This window comes from Ostrea edulis, chromosome 2 (genome assembly GCF_947568905.1).
Source record: "Ostrea edulis chromosome 2, xbOstEdul1.1, whole genome shotgun sequence".
NCBI classification, from domain to species: Eukaryota; Metazoa; Mollusca; class Bivalvia; order Ostreida; family Ostreidae; genus Ostrea; species Ostrea edulis.
In genome coordinates this window covers 89,030,895-89,054,468 of record NC_079165.1, presented here as the reverse complement: position 1 = coordinate 89,054,468, position 23,574 = coordinate 89,030,895, and the positions used below count along the sequence as shown (strand labels likewise).

The 23,574-nt window shown below is 38.1% G+C and overlaps 1 protein-coding gene across 1 annotated transcript in view; it reads right to left on the bottom strand.

Moving 5' to 3' along the window:
- Positions 1–15,636, bottom strand: part of LOC125680328 (histone-lysine N-methyltransferase 2D-like) — a 20,792-nt gene extending 5,156 nt beyond the window's left edge. The window contains exons 1-18 of the mRNA XM_048919810.2: positions 13,190–15,636; positions 11,966–13,042; positions 11,798–11,868; positions 11,571–11,691; positions 11,065–11,397; positions 9,212–9,391; positions 8,843–9,011; positions 7,856–8,367; positions 7,596–7,744; positions 7,060–7,398; positions 6,839–6,943; positions 6,642–6,751; positions 6,092–6,335; positions 2,415–2,527; positions 2,038–2,167; positions 1,509–1,808; positions 1,256–1,386; positions 900–1,077 (exon numbers count right to left, since the gene is read on the bottom strand). Of these exons, the coding sequence (XP_048775767.2) occupies positions 900–1,077; positions 1,256–1,386; positions 1,509–1,808; positions 2,038–2,167; positions 2,415–2,527; positions 6,092–6,335; positions 6,642–6,751; positions 6,839–6,943; positions 7,060–7,398; positions 7,596–7,744; positions 7,856–8,367; positions 8,843–9,011; positions 9,212–9,391; positions 11,065–11,397; positions 11,571–11,691; positions 11,798–11,868; positions 11,966–13,042; positions 13,190–15,257 (6,330 nt within the window). The 5' untranslated portion in view covers positions 15,258–15,636. The remainder of the gene's footprint in view (positions 1–899; positions 1,078–1,255; positions 1,387–1,508; positions 1,809–2,037; positions 2,168–2,414; positions 2,528–6,091; positions 6,336–6,641; positions 6,752–6,838; positions 6,944–7,059; positions 7,399–7,595; positions 7,745–7,855; positions 8,368–8,842; positions 9,012–9,211; positions 9,392–11,064; positions 11,398–11,570; positions 11,692–11,797; positions 11,869–11,965; positions 13,043–13,189) is intronic.
- Positions 15,637–23,574: the final 7,938 nt, after the last annotated feature.

The window sequence follows — 23,574 nt, the reverse complement described above, 5'->3', positions numbered from 1 at the left end:
TCCAAAACATTGCCCAAGTCAGTTTTGATAAAAAAAATCATATTAAAAACTGGAAATAAATGCATTTTCAAGACAGTGTTTACTTTAAACAGTACTTTAGTATGCATATTTAACATGCATTCAAAAGCTTCAAATGAATTAAGACAACTTTTACCATAAACAGTAATATGGTATGTTCAATATCAATTCCCCACAATGTACCTACTTTAGTATGTTCAATATCAATTCCCCACAATGTACCTACTTTAGTATGTTCAATATCAATTCTCCACAATGTATGTAATTTGGTATGTTCAACATCAATTCTCCAAAATGTATGCAAATTGTATGTTTAACATCAATTCCCCACAATTTACGTAATTTGGTATGTTTAACATTAATTCCCCACAAAGTACTGTATAGCAGGTTTTTTCCGAGGGGTTATAATTTTGGCTTATTTTTGTGGTTAGATAGCTTTCCGCCAAATTTTTACACGCCAAATATGCACCCAATCGCGACCTCAGTATTTGAAAGAGAGACAACTCTTCCCTGTCCGCTACAATTTATTCCACTAAAATTATTAGCATACCTTTGAGCCAGCAAATCACCAAATTTTAGACCCACTGAATAAACCAGCTGAACGGAACCTAATTTGGTATGCTTAACATCAATTCCCCACAATTTACGTAATTTGGTATGTTCAACATCAATTCCCCACAATGTAAGTAATTTGGTTTGTTTAACATCAATTCCCCACAATGTAAGTAATTTGGTTTGTTTAACATCAATTCCCCACAATGTAAGTAATTTGGTTTGTTTAACATCAATTCCCCACAAGGTACCGAATTTCTTATGCTTAACATCTATTCCCCAAAAGGTACCTAATTTCTTATGCTTTACATCAATTCCCCACAAGGTACCTGAATTCTGGATCGTCCAAGGTAAACATTTGTCCTCCACTCAGTCTTTAATTTCCTGTATTGTGCAGACTTGGAGTGAACAAATTGTTTCATGTATGGCGAGTTAATGTCTCCTGAGACCCCTGTCACAGTTTGAGGGAGGGATCTTGAGGTGTTGGCTGACTGTAGGGTGTGGGGTCTGAAATATTTCAAAGATTTTCATAAAAACAAAATTCTCCAATCTATTGCTATGATTTAACAATTTTGCCCACAGCTTTTTGTTGCAAATTCAGTGCATGGAAAAATGTAAATGTTATTTCTTTAATTTTACCTTTAACTTCCGTATAAATGTACTTCATTCATAACAGAATGCTTACTTTCTGAAATGGGTCCTTAATTTTGGCTCAGTGCGAGCACAGCCGGTGGGATTAATAGTCAGAGGCATCTCAATTCTCAAGGAGCGGGAAAACTTAAAGTTGTAGTTTGTCAGCAGGTCTGTACCAGGAAGCTGAAGCAGAAAATAAGCAGGTGTCAACATGCAAGACGTACTCACATTACCAAATCACCAATATATATATATACAAACACACACTGTAATACAGTCAAGAGACCATGTACAGTGTCACCTACCGATTCAAGGACCCGGACTATAGCTTGCTCTGTTAAACCAAACAGTTCCTCTCCACTTGTGAAAGATGGAAAAATTTTCACCAGGTCTGCATTCCGTCTGAGTTTATCTAATGGCTCTAGGATTCTGTTCCACACAGCCTTTGGCGATACATCTTGGAAAATCACATCTTCTTGTCCTACTTCCACCATTCTGATCACAAATCCCGGATGTCCATCATTATCCACAATGCTGCACACATAGCGACATCTCTTGTACAATCGCTTCATACTCCAGTAATATCGACTAGATTTATACCCAACCTACAAAGCAATATCCGAAATATACGAATGTTTTACACTTTCTGTGCATCATCATACTTGTTTTAATATATCATGAAAAATCCACACCTTGTCCTCTCTGGTATATAACCTAAATTTCAACTGTTGTTTAATTTTGAGCTCTTTCTTTTACATCTCTTATCTTAAACACAGAATTAAACTCTTCTCCTCTGAAACTTTACATACAGATCTGACGCCATGATAGACTTACTGGATAAATACAATCCCTGGTGTGGAACCTGCCGGTCTGTAGCTGATGAGGTAAGAGCTGGCCCACGCTGTGTAGCGTTAGAGAACCAATCCGAAGAATATATTGGCCCTCCTCCTGGCCATGCACCATACTAGGAACACAACAAATAAAAACATCCAGTCAACACAACTTGTACAGTTCACCACGATCAAAGAATCATGACAATACAAAAACAAGTATTTAACAATGTAAAGAAATACCTCAAACAAATAACAATACTAATATAGTAGACCCTAGATACTGTTAAAATCAGAAAGTGGTTGCACAGGACATGTAAACAACAATAGTCACTTAAGAGCAGTAATACTCATAACAGAAGTAGTAATACGTGATCTTACTTGGCCACTTGTTTGTCCTCGCTCCTGTTGATGTAGACCCTCCGGAACACGGACAGAGACTCCAGGACATTCTCAGCCCCCTGTTTAGCTGCATGGGAGGGACACAGGATTGTCTACAACGTCAATCAATCAGTGGTTATAGTCATTCAATGTTACAGGATTGTTTACAGTAAGTTAATCCTTTGTTGTTGTTATTCAATGTTACAGGATTGTTTACAGTTAGTTAATCCTTTGTTGTTGTAAGTTAATGTTACAGGATTGTTTACAGTTAGTTAATCCTTTGTTGTTGTAATTCAATGTTACAGGTTTATTTACAGTTAGTTAATCCTTTGTTGTTGTAATTCAATGTTACAGGATTGTTTACAGTTAGTTAATCCTTTGTTGTTGTAGTTTAATGTTACAGGATTGTTTACAGTTAGTTAATCCTTTGTTGTTGTTATTCAATGTTACAGGATTGTTTACAGTTAGTTAATCCTTTGTTGTTGTAGTTCAATGTTACAGGATTGTTTACAGTTAGTTAATCCTTTGTTGTTGTTATTCAATGTTACAGGATTGTTTACAGTTAGTTAATCCTTTGTTGTTGTAGTTCAATGTTACAGGATTGTTTACAGTTAGTTAATCCTTTGTTGTTGTTATTCAATGTTACAGGATTGTTTACAGTTAGTTAATCCTTTGTTGTTGTAAGTTAATGTTACAGGATTGTTTACAGTTAGTTAATCCTTTGTTGTTGTAATTCAATGTTACCAGGGTTGGCAAAAAAGTGGTCAATATGAGTATTGACCAGGCCGGTGGTTAATACTGGTTAAAACCGGTCAATATTGGTTAACACTGGTCGATTGAAGATTATTTGGTCATTATAGTCTGTGTCATTTATTTTAAATGTTTAAGTGACCATTATGGTAAATACTCTAATTCATAACATGCACTATCACTTTATAATATAAACAGTCTTCACGAAAACATTTAAAACTTGCTGGCCAGTCGGACCAGTGAACTGTCTGAAATTACTGGCCCACAGTGAAATTTACTGGCCCCCTAAATTTTCATATGTTTATCACATACATTATGGAATGCATTGTAAAATTGTACAATTAATTTACTGGAACTATGGTTATTACTCGTATTCATATCCACCCTAAGACGTCCTTTCTGTCGATTCCAGAAAAACAACACCGTACACGGTATTTTCTCTTTCTTTACCCGCAAACAACAAGACTACAAACTCACGTATTTTTCACAAACATGAAAACAGCCCGAGTGCACCTTGGGAAGTTGCTTTCTCTACCAACATGAAAGTAGCCTTCGCTACTAACACCAAATGTAAACGATTGATTAATTCTATAAACTATAGAAATTGCATAAAATCAGAGATAATTGCACTTGACGAAGTTCATTTTAATTGGACAATGCAATAAAGCAGCAATTACCAGTGTGCTGTGCGATACAGAACGCGACCATTTTTGTTTTGTTTCAACAAGTTGTTCGTTTAATATTCACGTGATCAACGTACAAGTTATCTCGACAATTACAAGTATAGTTATGGTTCTTTACAAAATAAACAAACCACGATGTCCAAACGCTTACTTTATGTGCTATTTATTGATTTATTTTTATTTTGATGGTAATTTTGAGCAAATAAGACTTTTAGAATATCTAAATCCAATATTATATTTAATGTGACTTACAAAAAGTCTACAAGCCCATCGGACTTCCTGATTTTTAATTTTCACTGACCCAACCGTAAAATTCACTGGCCTCGGTCTTCGGACCACTGAGTTTTCGTGAAGACTGTATAAATAATGTACAAATGACTCTGTTGAATTGGGGAAGATGTAAAAGTTTCTGTTCAAATTCCTTAGTTTAACAAGAACTACCTATATAAGTATTGTTTCATCAATCTTCATTTTAACTGTTGAATAAACATTTGAGGGGGGGTGTTGGTGATGTTTTCATAACAATAACAGGCACACTGGTCATCTCTGGTCCCAGCCTATGCTTATTAACACCTGTCAACTCTGCTTCCTGTGCTGGTAATGTCCAGCTACCTTTTATTCTTAATCTGCCCAGGTACATGTATTAAGAGGTCTGTCTCCAATCCCCAAGCTATGCTATAGAACTGTGACCCTCTGGGAAGTGCTGAAGATATTTCGGTCAGTTTCAGCAAACCAAATATATTGAACTTATGAAATTACATTTGATTATCTAAGGAAAAATATTAATCAACAATTGATCTATATAATGAAAAGACTTAATTTATCTTTATCTTTGCAAGAAATGTACAAAAATAGGAAAAAAGACAGTTTAAATCACAATTGACCATTATTGACCACTTGGGAAGTATTGACCGGGACGGTTAAAACCGGGGGCGGTTTTGACCACCCAACCCTGAATGTTACAGGTTTATTTACAGTTAGTTAATCCTTTGTTGTTGTTATTCAATGTTACAGGATTGTTTACAGTTAGTTAATCCTTTGTTGTTGTAGTTTAATGTTACAGGATTGTTTACAGTTAGTTAATCCTTTGTTGTTGTAATTCAATGTTACAGGTTTATTTACAGTTAGTTAATCCTTTGTTGTTGTAATTCAATGTTACAGGTTTATTTACAGTTAGTTAATCCTTTGTTGTTGTTATTCAATGTTACAGGATTGTTTACAGTTAGTTAATCCTTTGTTGTTGTAATTCAATGTTACAGGATTGTTTACAGTTAGTTAATCCTTTGTTGTTGTTATTCAATGTTACAGGTTTATTTACAGTTAGTTAATCCTTTGTTGTTGTAATTCAATGTTACAGGTTTATTTACAGTTAGTTAATCCTTTGTTGTTGTTATTCAATGTTACAGGATTGTTTACAGTTAGTTAATCCTTTGTTGTTGTAGTTCAATGTTACAGGGGTTGTTTACAGTTAGTTAATCCTTTGTTGTTGTTATTCAATGTTACAGGATTGTTTACAGTTAGTTAATCCTTTGTTGTTGTAATTCAATGTTACAGGATTGTTTACAGTTAGTTAATCCTTTGTTGTTGTAATTCAATGTTACAGGTTTATTTACAGTTAGTTAATCCTTTGTTGTTGTAATTCAATGTTACAGGTTTATTTACAGTTAGTTAATCCTTTGTTGTTGTAATTCAATGTTACAGGATTGTTTACAGTTAGTTAATCCTTTGTTGTTGTAATTCAATGTTACAGGTTTATTTACAGTTAGTTAATCCTTTGATGTTGTAAGTTAATGTTACAGGTTTATTTACAGTTAGTTAATCCTTTGTTGTTGTAAGTTAATGTTACAGGTTATTTACAGGTAGTTAATCCTTTGTTGTTGTAAGTTAATGTTACAGGTTTATTTACAGTTAGTTAATCCTTTGTTGTTGTAAGTTAATGTTACAGGTTTATTTACAGTTAGTTAATCTTTTGTTGTTGTAAGTTAATGTTACGGGATTACAGATCATCCTTATTGTGATTCAGTGTTGAAAAAATTGTCTACAAAGTCAATAAACCAACAGTTACCGCAATTTGAACTTCATGAGGAGAAAATTTATTTTCTCTGTCTTGCTAAAAATTCTTGTAATTTTAGATTAAATGAACATTTTACTACCTTGGAAACATTTCCAAATTTGAAATTCTTTTCTGCCAACATTCTAAATACTACAAGTAACAGATTCATAAATTTACCCTCAAATACATACCTTATCTTGAAAGAACATGCATCCAACTTTTTTAGCACAACCAAGATGATAATACTTTGGACAACGATTGTTAAAACAGCCAACGGTGGCCCCTTTGATTCCACAGGCAACACATTCTATTTTCAGTCCCCGTTTGTAAGCCATGTCTACATTCATCAGGGCCCCATTCAAAGTCTCATACACCTCTGATGACCAAAGAGCACAGTTTAAATGGGCATAGCTATCTATGTCCATATTCAACAATCTGAAATAAACAGAAGACAATGGATGTAGCCATCTAATTTATGTCAAGATTCCTCAATTTGAAGCGAAAAAAAAAAACCACCCAACTACATCAGATTTACACAATATGAAGATACTGGGGGAAAATGTCATAATTTGGTTTAAGGAATAAATGACACAGATTTGAAATTGATTTTCTTATAAAATATTCAATTACTATTCAAAAAATGACATAAAATTACATGCATATATAAATTTTATTGCAATGTGATCCAAACAGATGCAGCAGTTTGGCAATAGAAATATCAATATAGCAAATTAAACTAACCTGCCCGGTCCATCCGTCTCCCCATCTCCAAACTGCTGACAGAACACACACTTCCTGCTGTCCTCTGGCAAAGATTTTGGCACAATGATTGTTCCTAGGGCTTTCCATAGCTATGAGAAAATAATATTAATTTTCACTGATGTATTGAGAAAATTATTTACACAAGACTGATAACCACAATGTTCGTGGTAACTTACGTTTCGTATTTCTTTCTCTGGGACACCTGGTTCCTGTGGTAACGTGTCGGTAAATGAAGGATCCCAGCGTCTATACCTCACATTCTTATACTTCTTCACCAGAGGCTGTAAATGCATATATAAAATTTTGTCCTTCGTTACTGACTTTAAATTTTTCATCAAGAGTTCTTTATACGAATTACATTTTGAAATACATGTACTAGCTCTTTGTCATCACATACCTTGGGAGGTTGGGCCTCCATGCTCGCAGTCCTTCGATGTTTTTTGCTGATTTTGTCCTCTAGTCGAGACTTGATGGGAGGACTTGGATGGATGGGGGTCAAGGCTCCCATGGAGTTAGGTGTGGTGGGGGTGAGGGTGAGGGCGGAGTCACTCTTTGTGGGAGTGGAGGGGGTGTGACTACCCATACTTCTGGGACTGAAATCTGAAGAGTGGTGCTTTGTCAGAGATAAGGTCTTCATTGGATCCTCGGGCGGAGGTTTGTTGATCTCTTGATACACTGTGGCAAACTTTGTATAACATTTCTCTGTGCAAAATGTCACCTCTTCATCATCAAAGTCCTGAAAGAGACATGGACTCTTCAAATTAATCAACACTTCAAAAATTAAAACTAAAACAGTTTCTCCAAAATGAGAAAGATAATGCTATTTTGCCCTTTGTAATCATTGCATACAAAAGTATCGATGAGTACACATTTGTGCACATATATGTAATTCACCAAACTTCATTTCAAACACACACAGATCTCCCTTTGTACCTTCATACTGAAGTAATCTTCTTTTGCCAAGAATGGTATATCACACTTTCGTTTTCTGAATCCTGAGTCATAAACATAGCAGTCACACAGTCGACAGAATTTGGCTTTCGATTTTATGAGATGCTGAACATTAACTCTGTCTTCCAAGTCTACAAAAAACAAAGGAAGGGATCAGTTACTACATGTATGACTCACACAATATCAGTCTCAAAATTTAACAAAAATCACTTTCATGACTTAGTGTACAGGTGAATACTTACGCTTGGAATTGATTTTCCCTTGCTCTGGAGAGGGACTTCTACTGCCCACTTCATAAGAAGGTGGCACAGCAATCTTCAACAGCTCCGCAATCTGAGACAAGACTCCCCCGATGTCATCCGCAGCATTGGCGGACAGAGTCAGGGTAACAGAGATGTCCTGATTCAGATTAGCATTCTGGAAAGGTCGAGTCAAAGCTGACAAGTTTGGCGGCATTTTTCCGTTTTCATGTTTATCAGACAAGGTTAATTTCCTCTCTGCTATGTCAGAGTCAGTGACAGCCTTGGATTTTTCTACAGTTTCTGACTTGATCTTTCTTGGAAACTCTTCCTTGGGCTTTAATGGTATGGACTTGATTGCAACCGGTTGCAGAATGGGGACCAGCGGGGAGGACCTGTCATCAGCAGCTGAGGCAGGCTCTATCGGTTTTAACATGGGGAATTCCTCATCCAATTCACCAAACTCGTGTTCCGGGGAAGAGGACGAGACCACCGTACAGGGACTGTCACTTCCCCTAAAAACAAAATATCTCTTATTTTCTCAAGCAAAACATATCAGGTGAATAGTATACTACAAACAGCATGATAAACTTTACCATTTTAAACAATAAAAAGTGGACAGAATTTTTCATAACATTATATTTTAGTTCCTGATATGGTCATATGCAGGCCTGGGGTCAATTACATAGTAATGTAATGCATTACATTACCATTACATAGAATATTTGACAATACCATTACAATTACCCCTATTTTGTTCATAAGGTCTAAAAGTCAATCACTGTTATATGTCTTAATCTACACCTCAAAATTATCATCAAATACTTGAAGTAATTTAAATGTAATGGAATGTGCATTACAGTATATTTTCTACAAGTAATGCATAACATTACCATTACTCGTTTTGAAAAAATGGCCCATTACACAGAAATAGGCTGTCTTTACATTACCATTACCCAAGGCCTGGTCATATGATGTGAGTTTTCTTACTTTGACTGTTCCAGTCTTGATTCTATTCGTGGAGATGGGGGTAGAGATGGAATGGGAGGTTTGTCTCCCCTGCTTAGGAATGGTGGCAGACCAGGTAATCCTAGCGAAGGCCCTGAAACAGGGAATCTGTCAGAAGTCAGCTGGTATCGCTGCTGGTCTGAGTAAGGATCTGAAATGGAGTATTTCACTATTAGGCATAAATACATAAAGATTTTCTGTAGCAAATATTCAAAGTTAAGCTAATACCATTTTTAATTTTTCGAGTATTCTATAAAAATTTTCATCTATTGAAGTGAACTGAATTAAACAGAATGACCTATGTGAATTTTTAACACATTTGACATATTCCCAATCAAGTGTACGATATACCTGGACCACTTTCGTCCTGACCCCCTCTGATGAACTGCCTCCTGGACTCAATATCTCGATGTTTCGGCATCCTAACAAAGGATCCAAGGGGAGGCAATCCATGAAGCAACGTATTTCCATAAAAGTCAGCCACACCCTCAAGGTAACTATTTCCAAAATTCCCTTTCAGAGAGTTATCTCCTGCAAATAAAAGTAAAAAATCTTACCTATCCATGAATATAATAAAACATGGTTACAGTGAACACACTTACAATGAATTCAAACCTTAAGCAAAGTGATTTTTATTCCTTGTTTAAAAACATATTATGAACTTACTGGATATAACAAATTGCATTCATAACAATCCAAATTGTTCATCTCTTACACTTCGTTACAAGTCTGAAGTGAGTTCATCCGAAGGACTGCCCCAATTAGTTGCCTTCTACGACATGCGAGGGGTACTGAAGACCTATTCTAACCCGGATTCCCACAGGATTAATTCATAGATATATCATCATGAATATTACGTAATAACTATTTTATACATTAAAGATACACAACCAGTTCTCATAATTTCTTAATATTCATAAAATAATCATATCCTTTGAAACGGACCTCACAAAATTGTAGACTGAAACTTGTCACTTTTTTCTTTAGATTTCAAATATGGTCGCTTCACATTATACTGTTTGACTAAAGTATCTCAATTTTGAATCAAAACGTCCTACATGGACATTATCAATTACATTCTGTGGACATCTGGGACAGATTTTTATAAACTTTGAAAACACTCCCTATAAAAACCTTTCCCTTTCTCCTAATAATTTGTGTTAATTGATTTAAAATTCCTAAACTTTTACTCTATCATACATCAATGTCTTGGTGAAATTTCTGTTGACAAAGAGAACTAAAAAACTAAAGCCCTGCAAAATGTTGATATTCGTTAGGACAAGTCATTTTCTATGTGATGTTACTGGTCGCGGTAGCTCAGTGATAGAGCATTTGCTTCAAAACCGGGAGGTCGTGAGTTCAAATCCCGCTCGTGCCATGGCCGTGTCAAACATAAGACATGAACATAGATAGTGATTGCTCCTTCGACAAACGCACAGCATAAGAAGTAAAAATCACATGTCTTTTGGATATGATTTTAAAAACGGAGGTCAGAACCCTCACGACTGCAACCCTGAGCGCTAAGCATAGATCTAAATCTGTGGTATTTCACCTACAGCTGGTGGCGTCTCAATACGAGTGAAAAATTCTCGACGGGACGTAAAACAATCAATCAATGTATGTGATGTTACCTTGACCATTGACCTCCACATGTACAGATGCCTTCCTCTAGCCATCAGATACTCATATACATAATTTGATGATGTGTCTTTTTAAAACTATTGCATCACTTAAAAATGTGACAGACAAAAAAATTTTACAATAGGATGCCCACATCTTTGATCTGGAGCCCTGATGATTAGGTTCCTGAAACTCATTGAACTAGCAGTGATTACTCTTCTATAGTTTAAAGTTTGAACTTTATTAACTTTATGAAAATTCACTAACAAGTAAATTGTATTTTAAATATTGCATTGTTCGTTTCTGAATTATTTTGACAATACAAATATTGAATGTCTAATACCTGCAACTATGTTTTACCAAGAACCTGCTGAATTCATCAAACATTCATAGAAAAATGCTGGGTGTGAAATGAATTTCCAATACAAGGATTTACATGACAGGGGCTTTCAGTTAACATAAACTATTTTTCCATACCACATCTATGATTAATTGTGTATCTAATAACATCAACCAATGTCATCACAATGATATGATGTAGTGATTAATCATAACTGGTTTAGTTCATGTGACCGGTGATTTACCTGAGAGGACATTGGGGCTTCCTGGAACATGTAACACGGAGAAAAAATTGCCCACTTTTGGTTCCTGTAGTGTAACAGATGGGAGTGTCCCTAGCATTTGCAGGAAGTGGTTTGCCTTGGCATCCAGATCTTCCTCCACGGATTCCGCCTTCTTTTTCCTCGGCCGTTTCTTCACTGGCGGCACGGGTTGATTGGGATCTACCATCAAAGCCGCCTCAGCTTCTTTCTCTTTCCGCTTTCTCTTCTTGTTTTCTGCGTTCTGTTGCTTGCGTTTCTGTTTCCGCAGTTGTTCATATTCTTTCCTTCTCTGTTCATAAGCCTGCTTCTTTAATTCTGTTCAAGTCCAAATAATAACTCATATCAATTTGTGTCTCGAGTCTGAGCTTTGTCAGTTTACATTGATCACTCTGAACCAAACCTACTAACATAGTATTTGATTACATCAAGTGCATTTGTACTTAACATAATAAGTATATTTCTGTGCCCTGGGAGTTTGACCTACTAACCTAGTAATCGCTCCTTTTCCTCTGGTGTCTTGGCCTCTTGTTCCATCACCAGTGGCATATTTTCAATGAACTCAAGCTGTCTCTGTTGTTCTGGAGTCAAGGTGACTCCGTCCTCCCGCTCCTGAAATACCCCATATTAACAGGTTATAGACCATGTTTCTTAGCCTATTCTAGATGGGTTCATGGCATCATTTATTAAACTCTTATATGCAATTGATTCTACAAACCTCAGATAAGAAAGATTTCCCCTTTCCAAGAAGATGCTTCAGTAGTGCATTCTGTTGCTCAGTGGTCATCTCTGCAAGAAAATATGAATATCATTAGAAATAGCAACAGAATAAAAGCTTGTGATAATTCTTGGCAAAATCTTTTCAGTTCTAGTATCAAATTCACACCTGTTTTTATACCAGCCTCTGTTGGTTCCTGCTTGACTTTAGTATTCTGAACCATTTCATCCAAAAGGTTCGGATCGACATTGGCTGGTGGTGTTGCTGGTACCTGAGGACTAGGGGTGGAACTATCATGGGGGGAAGGCTGAGGTCCAATACTTATACTGGGGGGACGTGCCTGGGAATGTAAGTTCTGCGAGATGGGATCAGATGGCAGATTACCATGTTGACTCGGCATCATTCCGGGCATGACTTGAACAGGGGAGACCAAACCATGCTCAACATTAGGTGGCATATTTGGAGGCATCTGAAGTGGTGCTGTTGGACGAGGTTGACGCAACCCTTTAGATCTGGGTCCTCGAGGGGGATGTTCAGCAGTAGGGCCTCCTGGCGGCCTCTGTTGGGGACCGACACCAAATGGCATTCTGTAAAAGTCATATGCCTGTGTTCCATCCATGGAGCCAGGAGGCACTGCAGGATTTATACCACGTGGCCCCATCCCTGGCTGGCTGGAAGGTATCCCTGGTCGAACATTCTGACCACTGACAGGCGGAGCTTGCATTCTCTGAGCTAGAGAAGCCATAGCTTGCATAGAGTTAGGAGACAGAGGTCCTCCATGGGGAGGTGGCAGTCTCTGCATGTGGGGTGGCATTTGGAAACTCTGACCCGGAAATCCAGGCATCCGCATGTGTGGAGGCATCATCCTGTGTCCACTTATTCCTGAGAACGGTACACCTCCCTGGGTCATTCCTGGAGAATGGTGGGGCAGCATACCAAATGGGGTCTGCACGTAACCCTGTGGTATAGGTCCCATGGATGTTGGAGGTCCAAAGGGAGGAGGCATGCTTGGGGCAGCAGATGTGGAAGAATGAGGAGGTCCACCTGACCGCTTCAGGGTAGCTTTTTGTTGTTCCCCATCTGGGGCTCCCTCTCGGGAAGTTTCCTCCATGTAAGGTGTTTGAATGACTGCACTGGGCACTGCCGGGGATGGTTGACTAGATGGGGTTGTTAATGACTGCATAATAGCTGTGGGGTCTGGCAGGGAGGATGGAATTGTACTGGCTGTGGGAAGTGAAGATTTATCTACAATAAACAAAATATTCAGTTCAGGCCACTTCCTATACGTCTTTGTTTAAACATTTCACTTTTATCTCATCATCATTTAGATCAAAATTCTTCACTGAAATTGCTATCTAAAGAAATCTTTTCTCATGTTTATATTACACATACCTGCAGTAGAAAATGCTGGTTCAGAACCAGCAGGGGATGCAGTGGTTCCTAATGAGGTGGAGCCCGCCTCCGATTGTGGCGTGGATGGACTTCGACCCACAGATAGAGGCTGACCTGAAGAATCAGCAGAAGGTGGACGACTATTTCTTGATGGAGGACGATTGACAGATGGGGGCCGATTTAAGGGAGGTTCTGCTGACATAGGCCGGCCTACTGAAGGAGGTCGGTTAGCTGATGACGGTCTCCCGACTGAAGGGGGCCTACCAGCAGATGGGGGCCTGCTGGCGGATGACGGTCTACCAGCAGAAGAGGGGCGATTCAGGGCATCACTTGGTAAGTGAGGAGCAGAGGTCGATGCTAGTGCAGTTTGTATGCCTGACTGGCTATGAATTTCTGTGCCATTTGTAAAAGTCAAGTTCATATCAATTGGTTGACCGCGTGAAACGGGGGCTTCTTGAGCTTGAGAATTAAGTCCCTGTTTCCCAGATTCATGTGGATGCTGAGACATAGAAGCATGTAGGTAAGTTTGTCCTGGATGAGGTGGAACAAGATGATGTGGGTGTTTTACTGCATTGGAATTACATGTAGGTGGCTGTGAGGCCTCAACATTCATTTGTTGACTAGTTATTATACTGGCTTGAGACTGGGGAGGTATGCCCTGCATATGTGGTGGGAATCCTGGGGTCACAGGAACACCTGTGGGTTGAGATGATGGAGGATGTGTACCACGCACTCCCTGCTGCTGTTGTTGTTGCTGGGCCTGCTGCTGTGCTTGATGCATTCGTGCAAAAATTTGCATTTGCTGAAGCAACTGAGGAGGCATCATGCGGGGATCAGGGTAACGCATCTGTAACATCCTGATATTCTCTGGACTAAAATAGGTGGACATTAATCTTGGATCAACGACTGGCATAGGGCGCATACCTCTGTTGAACTGGTCAGGCATCATCCGTGGCCTCATTCCCTGTGGTATTTCCTGTTGATGCTGACTGGGTCTCTGCTGCCTCCGTGCTCCTCCTTTGTGTGGAATTCGTGGCTGTTTCGTGTTTTGACTTGGGATTTCTTTCTGTGGTCTAACGTGAGTAGCAGGTGGCCCCTGCTGATGCATGTCCACAGGCGGATGAACTGGCATAGCTGAGTTAGGGTCATACCCAGGTCTGTACATGGGCTGATGATTATATATTGGTGTGCCAGTTGGAATATTGGTATGCATCTCGGGTCTAATCCCAGGATGATGTCCTGGTGGCTGTTGATCATTTGGTATACGATCACCACCAGAATCAATTACATGAGATTTTACTAAACTGCTAAGCTGTTCAGAAGCACTACCAAGATGGGGATTATTGGGTACCCCATAGCTTGCACTAGATGTTATTGTCTGACCTTTCAAATGAGGAAACATTTGAGGGTTGTACGGTTGATTTACTGTCCGATCACCATAGTTTGCTTGAGGAACTTGTGTTTGTTTTGGATTTGTCTGATTCAAATAATGGGGTGGATGATCATAATTTTGCACAGCATGAGGATTAATAATGGTACTTTTAGCACTATCATTATGTTCACTAGGTTCGTCTGGTGGTATATTATGAGCAACAGAATTTATTACAGCATCAATGCTACTCATAAAAGGTCCACAGGAAGTCACATTCCTATTGTAAGAAGACACTAGATTTGAGCTTTCACATTTCAATGACTGATTATCACCTTTCAATGCACTTTTTTCTGCCTGTGTTACCTGTGTTTCAATTCTTGGTAGACTCTCAGTGTGTGATGTTAATTCTGGAGGTTTACCTTTCTCTGTGGACCCGTTATAGTTTGGTGTTTGTCTGTCCACAGTTTCCACGGAAGATGAATTTGCTATACAATTAGTTATCTCCATTTTTACCTCAATATTGTCACATCTTGGCGATTTTGCAGTGTTCGTGTGAGCACCATTTTTTTGTGCATCACTCTCCTGAGGCGTCACTAACTCTAAATTTGGATCTTTCTCGCTTTTCTCCGTTGACCCATTTTTACTTGTTGGTTCCTGAACAGGTTGAGATTCGGAAACTTGCATGACCACTTCCATTGTTGAACGATTTAACGAATACAAATGATTCCAACGATGCAGTTATTAACAATGCAATTTGTAGATACATTTGTTTTGTGCTTTTATCCATTCACAAAAAAATCATGAATCGTTACCATGAAAATATAATTTCAAAGAAATGTCGCCATCGCGGCGGCCATGTTGTTTATATTTCAACACAAAATAGCAGCAAAAGAACGTCCATTTTGCTTTCCAGTCGGTTTAAACAACAATCCATATCATCAAATCACATTGTGACCTACACGTTTTGTGCGTCGTGATATGCTCTTTTACAAACATTTCCGTTCCATTATGTTTCAAGCTCAAACATTGTTAGGTCATCGAACAGGAAGCGAATGTTGTTACTTCCCTTGTATATTGTCACTAAAAGACGAAAAAGACAAAATATGTATTTTGAAAAGTTCATCGTTGTAAATAGAAGGGGGAAAAAAATGAAAATAAGGCCCCCCATTTGTAAATTATCCATCACCAATCTGTAATGAATTAAAACGAAAAAGAATACCAAAGTTTTTATTCATTTTCTTTTTCGGGGGGAAATGCCTGGAGATCACGGTACAAAAAGTATAAATTTATGTTTATATTTCTGTTTTGGCAAAGATTTGTTACAAAAAGGCTCCGAGACTTAATTTTCATCACTCATCAATTATAATTATTCTATCTTGTAAAAATCACTATCTTGTAGAAGATGTTAGTTATTGAGCCTGTTATTTAGATTTTCAAAACTCAGGTGTGGTAAATCATAAATTATTTTACTTTCATATTATGACATCAACTTAGAAAAGAAACTTTTCATAGTTTTTAGATATATTTCTGATATTTCAATATATTCTTGTTTATATTCAACAGGATCTATGTCAAGTCGTTAAAACACAAATCTCCCTTATGGTACACATTTCCCTGTTATTAGTGCTAGCCATGATTACCTCATTAAATACATCGAAACAACGACATATGTTTATTAGGGTTGTCGGATTGAATTTTGTTTTTGGTTTGTTTTTGGTTTTTTCTATCAAGATTTCTCCGACGTTGAAACACAATTTATACTCGTTGCAAATCCATTCTGGTAGACTTTATATTTAGTACAAAATGGGTTAATGGGTGACGCATGCGTGTTGTAGACAAGTACCTGCTTGACGGGGGGTGAATTAGGTAAACAATGGGTCAAGCACATATAGAATACAATGTTAATTATGGTTGGAAATTGAAGGGAAAAAAATTCTCGGAACTGCTATTAAATCTTTCTTTTCTGAAATATGCCAGACACATATTGATATATAGTCGACCTTATGTATTCTCTCTAGAAAAGTGCATCTTGAATGTATTAATTTTTAGTCGAGGCGGGTATATATATAGGCCTAGAGGTTCTATTCTCCTTATCATATCAAACATATGCAGAAAAAAATGGCACAAGAGAAAGAACTACATATAAATTTTACTATGAAATTAACAAAAATGGCCGCTTCCAATGTACACTCATCTTCACAAGTCATAGGCGTAGCTTGGGTTCGAATATTACCGAGGCAGGGGGTCTGGGGGGCTACGCCCCCCAGAAGCTATCGACATTTTAATAACGTAAAAGGTGTTGTTTTTTTTTTTACCGAGGCAGCTGCCTCGGTTGCCTCAATGGAAGCTACGCCACTGCAAGTCAAGGGTTATTGATTCGACATTGCCTCGCACTTGTCCATTATGTTCCTGTGGTATGCGACTTTTTCTTTATTTGTAAGAAATATTTAATTGCTAGATACAAATTAATGGATACATTGCTAAGGTTTAATGATTTGGTTATTATTTATACACATCTTCTACTTTGGGGTGATAATGTCTAATCTACCGAATTAAATAATTATATTTTCTCTTATATTCAGACGTCGTATATTCATGAAACTAAAAGATTTGGCTGATGATCATATCATATTGCATTCTATAGAACACTTATAATTTTTGTATTCTCTGTATATTATTTTTTAATGACAATTGTGTGTTACATGTATTAGGTTATAAAGAGAAGAACTCGTAATTTAAGTAACATATGAACTTGTTTCTGATCTTTTTTTTTATATATTATATACAGTAAAATACATTCAAATCAAATCAACGAATCAATAACCCTTGACTTGTGAAGAGGATGTGCACTGTACGTTTAAAACTTCACAAAGCCTATATGTATATTTATATTTCATCAATTCATTTGATGCGCGCAAGAATTCATTTATTTAGATAATGATATTTTAAATTCTGAATTAGTGCGTGCATTAAGTCTACTGAATATGATGCGCGCTATAATTATTGTTCTCTTCAAATGAGATGATATCAACGCGCGCTATATCAAATAGAGCAATAATTCAATTAATACGCGCATGAATTCAATTATTGCGCGCATTATTTGAATTAGTGCGCGCTATTACAAGCACGCTGCTCCAAGTCGTCTCCATCGTCGGAAACCCACACGGTTTGTCGCTCTATTCGAGCGACCAACCGTGGGTTTCCGACGATGAGTCATCTCGTGACGTTACCAATCTTAACTTTTTTTCAACAAGAATTTACCATCCATAATGAACGATTGTAAAGCACAACCTAACATTCCTAGTATAATTCAAACTTTCACAAAATGACGTTTAATTACTGTTGTGATGCGATATTAAATATCACGAGCTAAAAAAGTGCAATTAATTTAAAGGTAAAATTCCCTTTTTACGAAAATGTGCAAAACATACATGTACCACGCTTCGCATATTTCATTTGCTGAATAATTCTTAAAATTCGTCGGAAAATATTGATATTAAATTTGAATATTTACTGGAATCTACCCAAATTTAAGAATACAAAATTTTATGCGATTTCAACGGAACTTTTTCGCAAACTCTTCGAATAGCCCTCCAATATATACGGTACACAGAAATTCACTATATACATGGCAATCTCGATTGAGTTTCGATTTGAATTGACGCCTTCATCGAATATCGTCACAGTCCTTCTTAATTCTTAATTCAAGTCCGGAAATTTACAATCAGCTCCGGTCGGTTCTAGCAATTAATGACGGTGCACTTAGCTTCTTCTTCCAATAATCTGCATTCCACCTCTGGTGTATTGTCGCAGATGACTATATACAAATGCCCATGGGAACTACCGTGCTAGCAAACTGTACGGTGAATATTTACATCAGGTGCAGGTGCGGTTAAAAGCCATAGCTGGTATGGTAGTACGTACAGCTAAAATATTTTGGTATTAAGGAAGGGCGGTCATCTGGAGACTGTCTTTGAATCCATCCAGTGTGGAAACGGTGACAGATCTTGTTGGTAGGTCATTCCAAAGACGGATGGTAGATGGGAAGAATGATTGCTGGTGGCCCTTTGTCCTAGAGTAGGGTACGAGGAAACGGATGTCATGTCCACGGGTTGTTACTGTGGCCACTCTAGGAATGAGATGAGTTGTTGGTATCTCTATGAGTTGGTGTATGATCCTGTATAGCATGATGACTTTTGCTGTATGTCTTCGTTGTTGTAACGTCTCCCATTGCAATCGTTTCATCATACTGGTCACACTACTGGTGGTTCTGTAGTCTCCAGTGACAAAACGTGCAGCTTCTCTTTGCACCATTTCTAGTCTGTTGATATATTGGGTCCCAGATCATTGATGCATATTCCATCACTGGTCTCACTAGGGTGATGTAGCATTGCTACTTGATCTTACTAGGACATGTGTTGATGTTTCTTCTAAGGAATGCATTGATGTTATTTGACTTCTGAATTACTGTTCCTATGTGGGTTTTCCATGATAGGTTGCTGCTGATGTTAAGACCTAAATACTTTGCTGATTTTACTGTAGCTAGTGGTTTTCCATGGATGGTGTAGTCAGTAATGATGGGTTTTCTCTTGTTGGTAACTCTCAGTATCTCACATTTGTCTGGGTTGAATTGCATCAGCCAAGTGTCTTCCCATTTTTGCAGGTTGTCTAGATCTTCTTGGAGTAGTCTTGCATCCTCTGTTGTACTGATCTTTCTGTACAGTAGGCAGTCGTCTGCGAATAATCTGGCTCTTGATGATACTAATTCAGGTAAGTCATTGATGTATATCAGGAAGAGTAGCGGCCCCATCACAGTTCCTTGGGGCACACCTGAGGTGACTTTAGATATTTCTGACTTCTTCCCATCCAGAAGTACCTGTTGTGTTCTGCCTTGTAGGAAGCTGGTAATCCAATTAAGTGTGTTTCCTCGGATTCCGTAGTATTGGCATTTGTTGAGCAGGCGTTGGTGAGGCACTTTATCAAATGCCTTGGAGAAGTCTAGTAGGATGCAGTCCATATGTTCTCCGGAGTTGAGTGCATCTGCTAGCTCTCCGATAGTGATGATTAGCTGTGACTGACATGATCTCTTCTTTCTAAATCCGTGTTGGTACGTGGACAGAATGTTATTCTTTTCAAGGTGTGATATGATGTTACTGTGTATTATGTGCTGCATGAGTTTGCAACAAATTGAAGTCAACGAGACAGGGCGATAGTTGGAAGCCTTCCCTCTGTCTCCCTTTTTGAATAAGGGTGTGATGTGTGCTTCTTTCCACTGTTCTGGTATTCTACCTTGATGACTTCAAATAAGTGATTTGACTGTTAAACTAACTCTTTATCACTACTAATTTTGCATTTCTTAACGTCTAGGTATGAAAATCCCAAAATAAAAAGTCACTAAATTTTCAGTTCAAATGAAGACTCGAGACTATGAAGGAACTGTTTATCTCCTAATAATGAATGAAGGGTTCCTATGGTCTGTTTTTTCTTTATTAGTGATATACAGTAGATATGGGCAGTCACTTACATATCACTAATAACGAAAAACAGACTATAGGAAATCTTCAATATAGAGAGTTAGGTTAACAGTCAAATCACTTATTTGAAGCGAACGACAGTGAACATTGCATAAGTGCATATGAATAGCTAGAACCGACCGAAGCTGAATGTGAATTAGGAATTTATGCTCCGAGATTAGGTGAAGACATTAGTCCAAATATCCAACCGAGCCGAATCTCAACCGAGATTATATATATATATATATATATATATATATATATATATATATATATATATATACCCATTTCCACCTCTACCCGGGGTTGAACTCGTGATTTGCGACAATCTAGGTAAGTATTTTAAAAAAAAAACTTGCTTTCAATAACGCTTCTGTCCCTTTTTGGGGTGTTATATATCTGGTAAAGGTTTAGCCTACATTTTATACGGTGAAGTCAGTAGTTTTGTTGATACCTTGAGAGTCGAATGACTTGGAAAGTCTACGCATTCAGAATTTATTTGTTTCTCTCGGTGCCGGACCAACTTGACTAATGTCATGTCCTCCCATCGGTTAGTACCGTTGTTGAAATGTGCAGCTACTGGGAAATCTTGGTTTTGACAGAGGAATGGTAGTTTTTTATCCGTTTGCGGAGATTTGCTGTTTCTTCTGTATACTGTTTCTAGAGGACACCACCTCGCAACTGATACGAGAAATGCGGTTATTGGTTCTTGCAAGAAAAGATTCCCAATATTTGTAACTGCGACTCGCGACATGACTGCTAAAGCTCTCATTGTCTGAGCTATATTTGCATAATTGACATCTGAGGTCTGAGCATGTCTTGGATCTCATCAGGTAAAGAGTTATCCTGTGTAGTCCTTACCACCATATCCTCCAGGTTGTTGGGGCATGTGGCGGTATACTCCAGCCAGCCAGCAGTTCAGTGGCGATACTTTTTACTTTCATTACATACTAGTATTTCATTTATTTATTTTCTATAACCGCATCCGAGGTATAAAAGGAGCGTAGTCTGAAGTATCCAGAGGGGCCGGTTCTTTTTAAGCATCAGTCATTCGTTTATTGGCAGATGCTTTCACAGAATACTGTTAGGGCTCTTGGGGCGCGGGACGGTACGTAGTGCCTAGTATAACCTTGTCATTTCAAGGTTTTCTTTGTACTGGAGGAGAGACTGTCGTGACATCTCAACTGCGGACTGCATCTTACAAGGATCCTATCCTCTGTTGGTCAAATGAGTTTTGTCCTTGTGCTTGGAAAGCTAGTGGGAGTAGAGCGCATGCGGCGGATTCGGGTATAGCTAAATTCTTGGGCACGCCTTTAAAAGTATAGTGGATGACAACTGGATGGCACAAGGTACAAAATTAAAGAGACTCGATGGGTGTTGTGTGAAGATTGAACTCAATTTCCCCGTTGACAAATGTGGCTGTGGTATCGACGAAAGTAAGGAGTGAAAATGAACTTCAAGGAAGAAGTGGAATGAGTTCGAAGTCGTGATAAAGTCATTAAGATTTCACAACCCTCATTATGTGAAATGTTTGTGTAAAGTAACAGCCACGGTCACAAGGAGGGTATGGTCTGGCAGAATCGATGAAGGGGCTTCGTTTCAGTAATCAGCCATGTCCTTCAGGAATTACGGTTAATCCTCTACATGCTGACGGAGATAAAAATCAATGAATTCAGAGATTTTCTCCCTGGATCGTCCGATGACATTGACTATAGGATGGACAGGAATGTCTTCTTTATGAATTTTAGGCAGATGAAAATTTTCTCCTATTCTACAGTAAATGGGACAAAACACTTAATAAACGTTGTCACTGATCTCATCCTTCTTATACATTTTCTGCAAGGTTTCAGTGATCTTGGTAGAGCACCTCTTGGTGGAGTCAGATCGTAACTTTTTATGAAAGCGTTCGTCTGAGACCATCTGTACTCGTCTTTGTCTATAACAAGAACCAACAAGAACAGTAGAACCTTTGTCTGCCTTTTTAATGACAATAATATCCCGGTTTTACAATGTTTGCAATGCTGATGAAAGGTGAAGATAACGAATAGTAATCAATCTCATAACTCATATAAGCAATACAAAATAGAGAGTTGGGTAAACACGGACCCCTGTATATACCAGAGGTGGGATCGGGTGCCAAGGAGGAGTAATCATCCCCTGTCGACCGGTCACACCCGCCGTGAGCCCTTTATTTTGATCAGGTAAACAGAGTTATCCGTAGTCAAAATCAGTGTACAAGAACGGCCTAACAATCGGTATGAATCAAGTTCGACAGCATTTGACCTAATGATAGGTTGTATTGGCAAATTAGCTTGTTATAACGACCAACTCCGTTTACCTGAACAGGATATAGGGCTTACGGCGGGTGTGACCGGTCGACAAGGGATGTTTACTCCTCCTAGGCACCTGATCCCACCTCTGGTGTGTCCAGGGGTTCGTGTTTGCCCAATTATCTATTTTGTATTGCTTGTAGGAGTTATGAGATTGATCACTGTTCGTTATCTTCACCTTTCATACTGATCTTTCTTCTTTGCTGTGGTTATATCAGGTTAAATCTGGCTCTGAAAGATTAAGTCGATTTTTTCCTCAATAGAATCAATGTTAGACTATAAAGTTCTGCATTTGCCAAGAGCTTTTCGATCTGTACAGAGGGTGCTTCTCGAAGAAGTCAGTCGCATCTTTAGATTGGGAGACAATGTCTTCTTGGAGTGTTCCTAAGCCGCAATCGGCAGGAAAATGCATATCATCCACTCTTATTTGTTGATGATTGACTTCACGTTAAGTAGGACAGAAATTCGGGAAAATCCAAGAGAGTGACACTAGAAACATTAACATCCGGGCATGTGTTATTTCAGTCGTTCGCTTTGACGATTTTCTTGCGTTTTGAAGCGTCTAGCTTGAGTCTTTTTGGATTGCTCACTATAGGCTTTTTTTGGGCTTCAGTACCTCTGTCGTTAAAACCTTTCTTATTTTGGACCTTTTTTTTTAAAAGATTGGTACTTAGAGCTGTGTGCTATGTTGTGTTAACCCGTGATATATCATTAGTTATATGGATACTTGGCAGGGCTCATATTTCCTGTCAAAGTTTATATTCTGCTCGGGAGAATATATACTTTGACAGAGAATGCGAGTCCAACGAATATGCCCCACTGCAGAGTGACCAATGCCTCACGTTTTTTGTTTGTTAGAAACACACAGACAACACACATCGTTATTACGTTACGAGCGGAGCTATTTTTATTATTTAAAGAGGTTCGCACCTGAGATTTGGAGTAATGTCAATTTTCGAGGAAGTGAGAATTAGGAAATTAGAAAGAAAAACTAGGATCGCAATACTTGTTATTGAGCTAAGGTATTCTAAACATGACATTTTTGCACTTAAAATTTACTCAAGATTTATTCAATTAAACTTGATTTGCCTGTTGGTGTCAACACAACATAAGCAACACAAATCAATCATTACATAAAATAGATACATAATCATGTCTTCTAACAATACA